This window comes from Cibotium barometz, chromosome 9 (genome assembly GCF_041138505.1).
Source record: "Cibotium barometz isolate CiBa-2024 chromosome 9, ASM4113850v1, whole genome shotgun sequence".
In the NCBI taxonomy this organism is placed as follows: Eukaryota; Viridiplantae; Streptophyta; class Polypodiopsida; order Cyatheales; family Cibotiaceae; genus Cibotium; species Cibotium barometz.
The window spans coordinates 33,745,412-33,760,645 of record NC_141054.1 but is presented as its reverse complement, the minus strand read 5'-3'; the positions used below and the strand labels follow the sequence as shown (position 1 = coordinate 33,760,645).

General features: G+C 45.7%; 1 protein-coding gene across 4 annotated transcripts in view; it reads right to left on the bottom strand.

The window, feature by feature from the left end:
* The window catches only part of LOC147635504 (ubiquitin-like-specific protease ESD4), an 85,023-nt gene extending 69,992 nt beyond the window's left edge, over window positions 1-15,031 (bottom strand). For 2 of the 4 annotated variants that reach the window (XM_086802808.1, XM_086802809.1), the window contains exons 1-7: window positions 14,017-15,031; window positions 13,827-13,897; window positions 13,534-13,627; window positions 13,230-13,328; window positions 13,002-13,094; window positions 12,788-12,907; window positions 8,330-8,433 (exon numbers count right to left, since the gene is read on the bottom strand). In XM_086802808.1, coding sequence (XP_086658934.1) covers window positions 8,330-8,433; window positions 12,788-12,907; window positions 13,002-13,094; window positions 13,230-13,328; window positions 13,534-13,627; window positions 13,827-13,897; window positions 14,017-14,754 — 1,319 coding nt within the window. In that variant the 5' untranslated portion in view covers window positions 14,755-15,031. Of the gene's footprint in view, window positions 1-8,329; window positions 8,434-11,310; window positions 11,868-11,977; window positions 12,908-13,001; window positions 13,095-13,229; window positions 13,329-13,533; window positions 13,628-13,826; window positions 13,898-14,016 lie in introns of those variants that run through there. The other 2 variants (XR_015266660.1, XR_015266661.1) reach the window with 2 other exon arrangements.
* Window positions 15,032-15,234: the final 203 nt, after the last annotated feature.

Here is a 15,234-nt window from a genome sequence, read left to right as displayed (position 1 = left end):
AGCATCGGGGGTTGAAGAACTAGGGGTAGCCGCGGGGGTCTGTGTGGGAGCTGTGCTCACCACGGAAGCTGTGGAGGCGGCGGCGGCCTTTGGAGGCTTCTTCGGACAATCCCGAGAAGTATGTCCTTTTGTGTGACAAAAGAAACATCTACCCTCCTTCCTGTACTGAGCAAGCTCCTCAGCACTCAACTTGCCACCTGTCTTGCCTGCCTCCGCTTTCTGGTCTGGAGTAAGCTTAGACGCATTGTTCGAGTTCTTGGAGCCAGAGGCTCCCGGGCTCTGTCCTGGGGAAGACCCCGTCTGGTTCTGCCTTTTGCCCCCCGAGGCGTTAGCCTTGGGAGAAGCCGGCTGGGAAGTCTTGGGCTTGCCACCATTGTGTTTCATTTCGGCACTCTGCGCAAGCGAGAGTGCGTCCTCAAAGGTGGCTGGCCTAAACATACGCACCTCCCATTGGATTTACGTGTCCAGGCCATACAAAAACTGCCCTTTCTTGTCCGAATCAGATAAGCCTAATTGTAGACACAAGGTCGAAATTTTATTGGCAAACTGAAGGACTGGTTGCGCGTTCTGACGCGCTCCCCTGAACTCGTCTTCGAGTCGCTCAAGGTAGTGGGGCGGTAGAAACCGCTGCTTAAGGTCGCGGACGAACTCGTCCCACACATAAGCTGCCATACCTGCTCTGGTGTGGACATGAGCCCACTGAGTCCACCAAGGAATGGCCTCACCTTCCAAGTACCAACTAGCTAAGATCACTTTGTCAATATCTGTTTTCCTAACTGCGGCAAAGTAAGCTTCAAATTGATGTAACCATGAATAAAGAGTAGTGGGATCGAGTTTACCATTATACTTACTGAAATTCATTTTCTCGGGAAAATGATTAGAGGGCGCCGCCGGTGTCAATCTGGCGTCCAAAGCTCTGAGGTAACGCTCGTGTTCCACTCGTCGCATGGCGTCGTCTTCTCGTTGTCGAATCTCCAATGCACGCATCTGCATCTCAAGCAAGGAGCTTGGCTGCGGCTGTGACCCCTCGAGAGGGTCCCTGTGACGAGGATCTGGTACCTGGGGTACGGAAGGAGAGGGAGGAGGAGATGGAAAACGCGACGCTGGAGAGCGAGAACGCTCCTCCAGAGCCAAAATCCGCGCCTTTTGCTCATCCAACTTGGTTGTCTGGTCTGCGATTGCTCGCATCATCTGCTGGAACATGTCTGTGACACTCAAGCCGGGTGCCCTCGCTGGGCTGCCTGGTGCACTGTGGTCCCATGGTTCTGGTTCTCTCTCGTCGCCAAAGCTCGCCATAGCGGGAAAATGCAATTCCTTTCCGGAACGCAATCTGACCATCCACTATCTGTGTGGGAGACTTCCGGAGGCTTCCGGAGGCTAAAAACCAACCGTCCTTCGAGGGACAGGAATCACTCCGAAAGGGGTAGTCCACCGGCGTCTAAAAACCAACCACACGAGCGAAAAAATTTTCTGGTTTTCTTTGCTGAATCTTGGTCCTTGAAGTAGACTCTGATACCACTGTAATATGCGGAAGCTTCGGAGAAGGATCGGTACTTCAAAACTCAGAAATCAGCACTCTTTTCGCGACGGAATTAACGCACAAACTGAGAGGTGATGTGCAGAAAATAGAGAGAGAAAGGGGAGATGGAGAGGACACAGTATTGGGTCCCAATTACCCTCTGTAGGGCCCCCACCACGGATGGTGTATTTGCTTTATTAGAATGATGTAAATCTGAAAACAAATACAAAGTACTTGACCTTTTCTTGGCTGGAAAACCTGCCCTTGACCTTCAGTCCTTCACCCCTTTGCGTTAGCAACCTCTTGGCTGTCCTGGCCCTTGTTTGCTTGATGCACTTGGTGAATTATGAGATGATCTCATTGAATTCTTGGCTGGGCTTTTATACCCCCTTTTGCATCCAGTCGGCCAGCTTCAGAAAGCTCCACGACTGGGTATTATTCAATAAACTGAATTCACACTATAATAAATGCTGTCCAACCTGCGCTTATGCTTGTGTGGGACAGTACCAGGCTGCGCATGGGTGTGGGACTGCCCCTACACCTGGCTGACCTGCTGGTTAGGGTTTCCAACCCTGTCGGCTGCCTGTCCAGCAGCAGTAAAGCTGGCCGACAGCCCTTCCAGCCCATGCCATGGCTGGTGGGCACAGCTTGGGCCCTCCTGGCCCCTTGGGGGTGGTTCTACACCTCCCCCATGCCCACACTACAAGTGCAAGTGCAAATCTTCGCACTGGGGTAGCCCTACGGGCTGGCCCCATCTCTACATGCAAACCTACATGCCTATAGAGGCCTGGCATCCAGTTGCAAACCAGATACACAGAACATCTGACATCATTCCAGAGGGAGACTCACAGCGCGGACTGGCACTGCTTCATGTGCAGGAGGACAGTGCACACCTGACCTTGGACTCATGTGCAGGACAATGTACACCTGACCTCGGACGACTGAGATGGATCCCTGGCTGACTCGTCCCGGACTGGGTTCACATGGGACCAGTTCACCATCCCAGGTCCTGCACCTTCTGTTCAGAAATGTCTACGTGGCATCCAAGTGCGGGATGCACGTGACAAGAGAGATGATGAGGAGAGAGATTAGGTGTCAGGTTTTCTTGTATTACTATGGTACAAAAAGGTAACTTGATGCTTGTACATGATGTAGGGCCATGGTCAGCCCCATAGGGGTGACCTAGACCACTTCTACATGGGTCTACTGATTCTAGATGAATGAATGATGAAGAATGACTGAATGACTGAATAAATCATGCTGAAATATGATTTATGTTTATATATATCTGTGAGGCTGCAGTCAGCCAGCTGTCCACCTGTCGGCCTGTTTGTCTTGGACAAATAAACAAGAATATTTTGCTTTAATGCTGCGCTTGGCTCCACATGATGCCCTGCTGACAGGCCACTGAGTCCCCTATTGGCTGCCGACAGCAGGCTGAATCCCCCCTGTTGGCTGCCGACAGGGTTCCCAACCCCATGTCCACGATGACTATGCTGACGATGGTATTTATGCTGCTGAATCTGATGATGATGCTGATGGTCTTGATGCTGATGCTTACAATGATGATGAAGATTATGGTTCCGATGCTTTGCTACTGATGATGTTAATGATGATGTTGATGAACTAATCAGGGATTAAGCCAGTTCATGCTGAAGATTAGCCATGGCACGGGCGTGCACATCACAAGTGTGCTCTTAGCACTTAATTATTCTAATACCTTTAATTTTTACACATTCACCACTACAATATTCATAGACCTTTGCACCATATCCACTTATTATACAACCTACCAATAGCTCTTTCTCAAAGCCATGTTACACCATGTGATATATGCATCCATGCACAAGAAAAGTCATCTAGCAAAACCCAATATGCAGGAAAGCAACCCATGTTGCTCCACAACTAGTACCTGAAAGTACCACGATTCGATCACAAGGCCCTCTGTCAACACCTCAAATCAAGGGTTGAACTGAGGCCCTGTTCCAAATCAGTTCAACAGTTAGTAGACCCTCCTGTTTCTCCACGTCTTTCAACCGGAAATTGCTCCTTCCACCGCTAGATTTGGCCCTAGTTACCATGAGACATAGAGTTTTTCCCGTAAAGGTGCAAAAATTCAATCAATCTCTGACTGTTACGAAAAAATTTCAACTAGCTTCTGGTATGGCACACTTAACAATCAACCTTCTCTCCTTATCTCAATCTCCTCTCTTCCACCAGAAACTGTTCTCACAGAGAATATGTTCCTATGGAAGTCCTTAGTGGAGATCCCTACACGTATAGAAAAGCTTGCAAAAAAAGAACTCCCAATGCTTGGGCCACTGAGGTCGCGATCATCATGCCATATGAGGAGGAAGGTGGGGGACTAGCCCTTCGAGTCTCTCACCTTTGTATTTCTACAGTGCCAGTTCCAGCTTCTCCTACAAGTCGCTGGACTCCGTGTTCTAGCCACAGATGGGAGATTTGCAGTAGTATAGTCGCATATATGGAGTGCTCAATGCATCCAAGGCACCCTCACCCCGCCAATGGAGTCTATCCGGAGCATGTGGCTCGATATCATTCATACCTTCCAAGGTCAAGTGGGGGCAACTTCAGAGTGGCTCAAACCGCATGAAGATTTGGTGGCATAGTCCCTTTCTTACAGATAGTGGTGACAAGCCCACATGGCATTACAAACCACCTATGTGGTTATTTCCCCCTCCCCCCATAGTATGAGATAGCCTTCTTCTCCTAGAGCGGCCAGCCGGAGGAGAATTGCATCCTCCCCTTTTATTCATCTTGACTCTCGTTTCCCATTTGGGGACGGATTTGTACTTAGCCATTTTGGTTGTTTTTCTCAGTATAACTAATAGAAGGATCTTTTTCCTAGAAAAAAAAAACAAAACTCCCAAACCCTCAAGAAGCTAAACCAATACCTCTGAGCCCATAGCTCATAGCAACTTGTTCTCCCAAGTTGCATCAAAATCTTGGCCCAAAAGGCCCAACTACTCGAGTCATCTCGCATTTCCAGTGCAATCCATAATAAGGCGATAAGCACTTCTGGATTCGAAATGCAAAAACTCTAAGTAGCTTGTCTCAACTCAGATAAACTGGTCCAAGCCACTTTTCACCCCTTCAAATCGGGTGTGAACTCAAGGCAAGCTTTTCACAATAGCTTCCTCATGTCACAGGTTACTTAGTACTAGAATCTCAACAAAGCTTGGAGACTTTGCATAACAATATAATAAGCCCCGGAATCAAAGAGATCCTATCAACCACTTCTTCCAATTTTCCTATCAAGACGCAACTGATTGAATCTTAGGGACTACATAAGACCTGAGAAGATTGAGAACTTCTAAGTTTGAGACTTTGATTTAGAGACCATTTGGTTGTGCCCTAGGTTTTGGGACGTCAGTGATTTACCGACTTTGTGATGCTTTTGATTGAGGATCCCACAAAGATCAGTGATGCTTCGAGGTGGCATTGGTTCTATGGAAGCATCTGGTGCATCATGGGTGGATGAAATTCCATGGAGGCACTCGATCCGTGGATTCTAGAAATCACAGGGAAATCCACCTGTTTTATGAGGGTGCACACCATGGACATGGATTGGGTGAGATTTGTACTTCCTTGTGAGTGGAAGCAAGCCTCTTGTTGAGGGAGTGGAGTTGATTACTTGTCCCAGGGTTAGGCTGAAGGTTAAACCTTTACTCAATCAAATTTCTTGCTCTTGTGAGAATTTGGACCTATCTCATGAAATCCTTTGATGCAAAACTAAGGCTCCCTCTTTGTACACAAGGTACAAGCTTTTACATCAGTTTGGCCATCACAAGAGAGAGTATGTGATGAATTCGATGTTTTCAAAGCACTTGCTGGCGTAGGCCAGTATTCCCAAAGGTTTACACAACTCTAGTGAATGCCATGCTTAAGACACCCAAGAATATCTGTTTTCTTGTCGTCCCTCACAAATTGGCATCACTCCTCACAGGGTTAGCTATCCATAAAAGCATAGGCATCTGTGTCTAAAGACTTAGAAGCATCGGCAAACTCTACATGAAATAGATCCTGGCGTCCCATACCACCAAGACATAATCCATGTAAAACCCCGTTAGGTACACAAGTCTAAGGTGGAACGGCCAGTTTTCCCCTAGGACTGGACCTTGATGCAACCAAACCTTCCTCTGGATGCCATGGTCAAAAACCTATAGATCAACCTAGTGCCACGCCAGTCCAACCCTTCTAAACTCAAATATAAAAGATACCACCATGTCCACAACCTCAGCTTCCCAACCATGCCAATATCTAGCCACCGGTAAACTGTCTAGGTAAAAGGTCCCTCGCAACCTTATAGCTCCGCACTCGAAGACCCTCAGCTTTCTAGGTCTAGACCTCCGTACACTCGGCCACCCATTAACTGCATGGGTCATACAATGGATACAGTGGTCTTGGTATCATCTCTCCACCCCTTTAAAGGGTTTGATCTCCGGTTTGCCCCCACATCACCCCTCTTGATGAAAATCATGGCATATGGACGGATCATATCAAGCCACGATTTGGGAGCAAGCACCACCGAAATATAGCACTTCTACCCACTGTCATGAATATACAATTCACAACATAGAAGGCATGGATGGAGTTTTAAAATTGGACTCACCACACAAATTGACAATCAATAGACCTCAAAATTAAATTCATTAAATGGGGGGTTTTTACAAAAAGTACATAAGTACACAAGCGAACAGTCCATCAAAATTCTGGTTCTATGAAATCGGCTTTATCAAGCCACGTTGGACCATGCAATAACATGTGGGTCCTTACATTAATCCCACCTAACAAGAACCTCCTGCCACAAATTGTCCATCTTTCTGTGATCATCGGGACTGTGGTTCATCAACTTCAGGCTCAGTCATGTCCAACCCCGTGAGCTTCTGGACCACGCTTTCCTAGTCGTCCTCTTGCAAAGCAACAGGCAGAGGATAGAGCATAGTTGCATGGAACAGGAACAGGAACAGGAGTGTAGTACGGAACAGGAACGGGTATAGAACAGAAGTGAAACGACATAATGTCAAAATAACCGAAACAGGGGAATGGAAACAAGAACGGCACGGGATGGGATGGGAATTTCTCTGGTCCACATGGCCGGAACGGCCGATTCCTGGGACTCTTGGATAGAGTTCAAGCCATCTTGGTGGCTTCACTGACTCCAAGTCATTAGTAGCCACACGTTCCATAGGCCAAGCTGGTCAACCATCGGCGTAAAAAGTACATCGCTACAAGCTGTCCACAACCTGTTGCTTACAAAGTCAATCCCGCTGTCCAAGCGTGTCCACAACTAAAGCTGCCCCACCTAAATGTTCAGCCAAGAAAATGGTATCAAAAAGTGCCTGGAGATTACTGGCGCTAGCTTTAAGTGAAAAAATCAGTAGTAGAAAAACATGCATGAGGTTCAGTAAGGGAGGAGAGATGATCGCCCAGTGCTTTTTAGCAATGAAGTGTGCTTTTACAACACAAACCCATGCCCACTGCAGTTTATCAGCAGCCCACACTTAATCACACGAGGGGCCAAGATGAGTGTTTCCAGAAAAATCCAAAAATTACTAAAAAGCATGCGTCCATCAATAATACACTCTTTGCCCCCATTTCTTAGGTATTTAAAGTATTAAAAAACAATTTTAATCATGTACACCCAAAATAACTCCACGCACTTGCTTTTTGGGAGAGGCCATGTAGTACCTGTGGTGTGCCTATAGCTCGTCGACCACAGGCAGCCCAAGTCTAAACGCCCACACAAAAGCGTGGGCATGCCCATGTGTACAGCCTGCACAGCCAGTCCCTATCCACGCCTCTTCTTTACTGCACACTTCTCCAAGCAGGTCACCCATGCACATGGAAGTTCCCAATCAACCATGGACACCTAAAAAGCACTGCTGAACTATCCCATAGCATACAGGCAGTAGGCTGCAGCACACCCTAAACAAGTTCAAATTTTGTGCGTGCTGCTCCCGTGGAGGTTGCGCACAACACTCAGCCTGTTAAGGGTAACCAGCCTTCTGCACACAGATTCTGGACAGCCACACCCTCTTCTCAGTTCCACAACCAGGCCTTATAAGAAACCCCAATTCCACGTGCATCAAAGACCACAAAAGCACCAACAAAACTCAACATGTACACGGCAAAAAGCACTTGCTTTTTCATGGATATGAAGATACCACTCCGCGCACACCCAACCGCGCCATCTTCTCCTTTCATGCTATGTTCCTTTCCGTTCTCTGTCCTGAGTGTCCATACCACCTTAGACCTTGTAGAATGAGAAACAAGCCTCTTGGCCTGAATCTGGAGGATTTTCCCTTGGAGTTCCTCATGCTTCAAGCCAGCAGATCTGGCTCCAATACCAATGTTAGGTCCATAAACCCTAGATATGCCCACTAGTGCACTGTCTAGCCTGAAGATGTAAAGTGTCCAACACACCCAAGATCTGGCTAGAGGCCATGTTCTCTTATGTAGCCACCCTCCAAATTTATAGTTGTCCATCCTTAGACTATATCAATGCTACATCATTATTTCAACAGCAAGCAGCCGATTCCCAGTTCTTCCCATTTAGAAACTCTACAGCAACACAATTTTTTGCAGGTATCACCACCATATAGACACCAAAAGCAGGCATCCTCCAAAATCATTTCAAACGGCCTATTCCATGAGATACCTAAGTTATTGAGCTATATGACAATCAATAATATGAAGGCTGACCAAGAGCTATTTAAAAATCTTCTCTATCACCATATTTGCTTTTACTTTTTCACTTAATCAGTCTGAAATTCTAGTTTCGAATACCCATTCAGTTGTTCAGGTATGTCTTTGGGATAATCAAGATCCCAGGTGCTCACATCCAAATTTTGATTTTGTTTGTCCTTTGCTTCATCTTTTAAATATCTTGCCTGCAAGAAAACATGACAACCAAATCACATAGCAGTGAGCCTATCTTTGCAATATTTGACAAAGGAAAAAAATCAGTACTCAATCAGGAATTTAACATGACTATTGAAGACAAATCCAACAAAAAAAGCACATCAAATTAGGTGTTTAAAACGTCATCTGAGCTGACACTAAATATCTTGTATGTAGATGTGCTGTTCTAGTGACATTTATTAGGCAGGAAAAGTATATATGCACGACTTTGCAAATAACATTACCAAGCTCACCCCAAATGTACAGTACTGCACAAACACACGTGTACAAATCTTTAGGTACAGACTCACTGGGATGTCACATTGATTGAAAACGCTAAATGCCAAACATCTAGAGAGAATTTTACCTTATAGACGTCTTGATTTTTTTTTTAAAGCCTATCTCCTTCAGTTAAGTGCAGATCTCGGAGATACTCAGCTCTCACACAAAAACGTGTTTACATAGTTGCATCAAGTGAGCTACATGGATATCTGGTCCCTTTGGAGCCACATCAAGGTACAAAATATAAAATGGGCCAGTTAAAGGGGTGGCAACTCGCCCACATCCAGACGAAAGTCAGGTTTGGCCTACTTGTAACTTAGTACTAGTGCTATGAGAGTGCTAACAAAGAAAGATGAACAGCAGAAGACTTGACAAAACTTCATACACAAGTAGTCTACTCTAGCATGTTGAATAAATTACAAAAACTTTCCATACAACAAATGTAAGTATATCCCTAGAAAGTATATCCCTAGAAGGTGGTCAATCCCAGAAGTAAACCCTGGTTGATGAACACCCTGCTTCCCTCAAGCACACACATACTCCTGCACCCTCTGACTGCTCAATTCACAAAGATGAAGCCCAATTAACTAATTAATTGATGAATTGTGGATCTGAAGGTCTTACTTACAGGCTGAAGTCCTCATGATTTTTTTCAGTTATAACCACTCAACCACTGGGGAACCCTGTGGGACTCTTCAGGTCTGTGCCATTCAGCTACTGTGGCTGTTGCAACAGTCCACGCTGTATGCTGCTGTCTGCCTTGCTTCCTGGCCTGTTTCCACACTGCTGCCCAGCCTGGGTCATTCAGACCTGTCTGCCTTGGGCGCCTTCTTCTGGGCGGTCTTTGCCCACGCAGGCACCCAACCTGCCATTGCTATACATAGGAGGGAAGTAACATCAGAACACTGTCATTGTTTGCCCGCTGCTCAGGCAGCACTTCACCAGTCCCTTGGAGTCTTGGACACACCCCCCCCCTCCCCCTCTTCCTCGCTGTTTCGTTCCCTTAACCCCTCTCTTCTGCCTTTCCTTTTTGCCATCTTTTCAGCTCTCTCTCTTCCTCCCTTCATTAGCCTCGTCATAGACATGGTATGTTCGCCCTAGGAAATTAATTACCCTTCTTTCTCCTACCTCAGAAGGACCCCATGGCAGCTGCTCCGATGCTTCCAATCATGGCTATCCTCAACTACACTATTTTGACAGCAAACGTTCAGCTCCTTTCACCTTCAGAAGCTTTGCTATCTTTGTGGGCAGCATCTCACAAAGCTAGACCAGCCAGTGGCCAACCTCAAAAAATAATCTGCACGCCACTTTGCTCAACAAACAGGGGCACATTACTGACATTCAATTTTTTGACTGTCATAACTACCAGTTAGGAAACAGTTGGACTCCCAAATCACTAGCTACAGTGTTCTTCAGATAAACCCCCTCACATTACACAGTGCTACAGCATTATTTTATCAATGGCAACACAGCTTCTCACTCACAAAATCTGGCAATCTGCTTCCCGAGCCTGCACAAGGAATACCATGAGGAGCTTCCTATCAACTTGTGATCTGTGTCAAGTGGCATCAACTCTAGTCTCTAGCACACCATGAGCCCATATCTTCCTCCTCAGAGAACTCTTGCAGCATGTCTCTATCCTTCTAGCCTCAATGGCTCCACCTTCACTTACAATTTCACTGCATTGAGTTGTCCGGTTTGGATCCACCTGCACCCCACGCAATGTACAGGAAGAGATTTCAACGTGTTCAAGTCACCTCTTCGCGACAAGCCTGTGGTGCACTGACCCTGTCGCCAGCAACAAGAGAAAGCCCTGTGAGGAGCTTTTGTTTGCAATTGTAGGGCAGGATGCCTCAACTCCTTCAGTTTCGCTGAGCCCTTAAGAGGGGATCACCACAACCCCTCCCTTATCTTTGCCAGGCTATTTCTAAAATACAAAATCTTCAAGCTTGTGCTAATTGCAATGTTAAATAATATGATAAGTTGATGGTGCAGATCTCCTGTTGATGCCATCACTCATCGAGAGTACTATGGTGCCAAAATGCAAGAGCTTCACAGCTTTCTTGAGCAAAGTTTGTGCTCCTAATTTGGCATTTGTGAAGTACCTTCAACTACATACACACACACAAAGAAGAAGGATTGTCTTAGAGCTCAGATAGCTGATGATCGCATCTTTGTTAAGCAAAATTGCAAATTGCAAATTGCTACCAAAGGTACTGCACAAGTTAGACCCACAGTCCGCGCTCAATCAAAGAGCAGACACCTCTAAAACTTTTGACTTGGAGCTCGAAAAGCTAAGGATCTCGTGTTAAAGAAAACTTGCAATTGCTAATGCTCGAGTTAGATCCATGATAAGGTGTCCTCCCTCAATCAACCCCTCTAAAGTTAATCATCAATCTGAGGTTAGTCATCTACTTAATGGTAGAGGAAACAAACATTTTTAAACAAGTCTTAAAACATGTTCTCCCACCTAAAGACCTGTATGAACCCAAGTCAAAATAAGCTCAGAAACATCACAAATGTAATTCCTCTTTTCAACAAATATCAAACTTTGTACATGAAATTTAGACTAAAACGAACCAAAAGAAACAGTCCAAATCACAAGTTTTATTATGACTAAGCTTACTATCCAACAAATTAAGTAGTCCATGGATTAGAACATGTAAGCTTGCTACATGTTAAAGCCATGGCGGAGCACACAAAGAGACTTTTAGTGACTTGGTAAGAGAAATATCTGGCAATCTCAAAACATGCACAGTTTTCACTGGAATTGCTGTCATCTGAGACAATGGACATAGTCCCAAGACTCTACTCAGTTTAGGTGCCAATGCCTTCCAAGGATCAATAGTAATCACATGTATTTTGGATGCCCACCCGCCTATTTGAGGGTCCCTGAAACCCCTTTCTCAACAATACGAATGGGTATTCTCACACATTATCCATAGCAGACAAAGACAAGTTTGAAAGCCCAAGTAGCTGTGCTCAGGGCTGGCAAAACAGCATTGTGACCAACAACGTGAACTTGTAGCATCCTGCACAGACAGTGGGCTGGACAGCAGCAACAAGGCCAACTAGACAGGCACGTGGTCTGTCCAGAGCTGTCTGCCCTCCTTGTGTGTGTCAGAAGAACAGCAGTATGAACCTGCACAGCCAACAGAGTAACTTTTAGCATTCTTGCAGGACAGTGGACAGCAGGCTGGACAGCTGCAACAAGAGGAACGACAGACATGGGAAGCCAGCAAGGGTTTTTACATGCAGTCTAGCCACCCACACGCATGTCCGGACATGCAGCCCAGCAACCCCTTCCCACACCAGCCTGTCTTCCCACTCTGTCAGCCATCGCCATCACCCTGTCTTCCAATTCAGCTGCCCTTCTTCAGGTGCTGATGCTGGCCACAGATCCTCTGCCCGAGTGTGGCCTGTAGCCTGAATTGGCATCCTTCAGAATGTCTTCTTTTCATTCATAATCTGCTTAAACCAAACCAGCCTCCAGGACACAAACTGCACTAACAACAAAGATCCAACAAAAGAATATACTATAGCTTGTGCATAGTTGAGGATGATCATGAATGTCGCCAGGGTTATACAGAACCTCTGGAACTTACAAACACATTTCAATAAGTTTCAAAAATAAGGGGGAGGTTCTGTACACCTAAATAGAAGCAAAAATAGTGTTGCATTGTCAATAGGTTAGAGACCAACAACAGTAAGTCTCAAGAGCCTTGCCAATATGTGATAAGCTTCAGGAGACGGTTTTAAAACTTGAAATGGGTGGAATTCAAAAACTTCAGAGGACGATCGCTCCACATAATAAAGTTTTGTGCACGTACAAAAAGTTTCAGACATAAAGGAGGGGTAACAAAACATTTTCAAAACAACCGTGAATGTCCCATAACATAAGGTGTCACAAAATGCATCCACTGGAGCTCACAAAGCCTCACGAGCTATCATGTAACATTCAGAATCCACCAGATGTCTGTCTGGGAGGCATGGTAGCTTTGGCCCTCAGAAAATTTAGAAAATACCAGCAGTACAGATAATTGAGATCAATTAAACACTTACAAGAACTTGTAAGACATTCCCATCGTGCCCTTTGAGAGAATCAAGATACTGAAGGTTTTTTTCACGCACATTGATAACCGCCAAGCACCAATGGATGTCTTTGTGGATCGGAACAAAAATCTGAAATACACAATTTCAACAATAAAAGAAAGTACAGAAATGCTTACATGTAGTTTAGCCCAACTGCTAGTCTTTAGTGTAAAACAAGTCATACCTTGTCACAATCGAGTAGATTATACCCAAGCTTCTTCTGTGTTGTCCATCTTCTAACTGCTTTAAAATCATAGGAATGTGCATCTTTGTAGAGCTGGAACAGTGTGACAAAAACAAGCAAACTATTGTAATACAATCTTCATAAGCCTTTGTTGAAAGAATAACAAATTTGCAAGCAACAAAACATTTTGATCAGCCTGGCAGACAAAACTAAGGCAATATTAGACACCTTATTGAAAAAAAATGTGTTGAAAAAATGGCATTTCATATAAATTTTGGGTTCTCGAAGCTCTCGTTCCTTCAGCAGCTCCAGATACAAATTTATGACCTGGTAGTAGTGGGGACAACAAACACTCAATGAGTAATCAAATCACTACAATCTTACTCGTCCAACTTTCCACCCATCATGGATGGACAAGAAAATTTGCTTGTCCAACTCCACGCCCATCACAGATGGACAAATATTCTTGCCTGTCCCACTACCCGCCCATTACTGAAGGGATTCTAAAGGTTTCTTAAAGAAGAAAACTTACTTCATCGTTCAGCCAGACTCCAGGTTTCAAACACTGCATAGCTGCCCTTGTTAAGTCGATGTTCGACCGCTCATGCTTCGCAAGAACTTCATGCCTGTGAAAAGTTATTCAGATTTAACTTAGCTTCAATGTCCCAAAAACCGCTCCCTTTCAGCAAAACTGCCTGCAACTTGGCAGCGCAGCTACAGTTCTCAACAGAACTGATATTGGCAGCACTGTGCTCCGATCTTATAAGTTTGTAGCATCAGAGGAAAGTTCAAGGCTTCGTGTGTAAGAGTTGCTGAAGAGAGTACCTATTTGCTCCATTCAAGGCCTGATGCACCTCCTCTTCTTCCTCTTCTGATAGGGGTGTGAAAGCAATAGACTGCACATTACATGATGGCTAGCTATGTCATTCACATAAAGGCCCTGTCGTTTGGCACACTAAAATTGTCCATGCAGTAATGTACAACACAGGAGGAGTGGGAACATTGTTGAACATACCGTTGTTATCTCTTTGTCCTCAGAAGTATCCCTAATTCTTAAGTGAAAGAGTGTCTCTTTGGTGTGCCGAATGGCGTCCAACGCAGACTTTGTCAAGCCAATCTGAGAATTCAGATATTTTAAACGACTGTTCCTGAGGTTGGTCTCCTCTAATATCTTCTTATACACAGGAAGTTCTTGCCTCGGGCTAGAGGAGGTAATCTTGTGAAGCTCTACAAGGTGGCCATCTTGGTTGGCAGCAGGTAGCGCTGGTGGTGGTGCTGCTGCTGCTGCTGCTGCTGCTTGGGGAGGACAGCTTTGCCATGGAATTGCTTCAATGCTCCTCTCCAGATCCTGTCTCTCCCTCTGACCACCGGAAACTTCACGATCAGCAGCAAAGACATGAGATTGTCGCTGTGTGAAGCGGAGGGGGGCATTCGACTGCAGCGGGACAGCGGTGTGGGCCATCCTAGAGGCATCATCTCGTGTAGATTTGGCCCCAAAACTCCAAGTCCTCGTTGAGAGGGGGTTCCTCCGTACAGCTTCAAACCTTGGGCGAGCAAAAATCCTCAAGTTATTTTTTTCGGTCTCAAAATTAGTTTCCAGGATGCTGCGAAGCCCATTGTTGATGCTGCCCTTCTCATGCTTTGGCAACAAGCTTGAAAGCCAGCTTTGGCCTTGAGGCTCGTAGCGGCAGCGCTGCCTCTTCCGCTGCGCTGTGGAGCTCTCCATAGGGTTCAGGTAAGCACCGAGATTCATTTCTCTCAACCAAAAAAAAAAAAGCAGACAAACCCATTTTCACGAGCTCGCGACTCCAACTCCATGAACGGCCGGAGAAGGCCTCATCATGTCTGCTGTCTTGCAAATTCAGATTCGAAGAGCGTGTCGTCCCCGCGAACTTCTGAGATGCTGCCTGCTGTGGGAGAGAAGACTTATAACATTGCGATTTAGTGCACTATACAGTTTACGGAACCCCCAGACTCGAGAGTCGAAAAGACTCGGCCAGCCTTTTTTGCCCTTAGTTGCCTCTCATGTAGTGGAGTTACCTAGAATGCCTTAGTTTCTTCTCATGTGTACAATTACACAAGGGAGCATAGAATGGCATCTAGCCCATCATACTTGAATGCCCCAGTGCTCACAAGCATACGTCTGTAAGGACAAAATTCCCACCTATCAATGACTGGTCTGACACCTGGGATCTGTCAGCAAATATCACGTGACTGCTTTCCCCGTATGGGG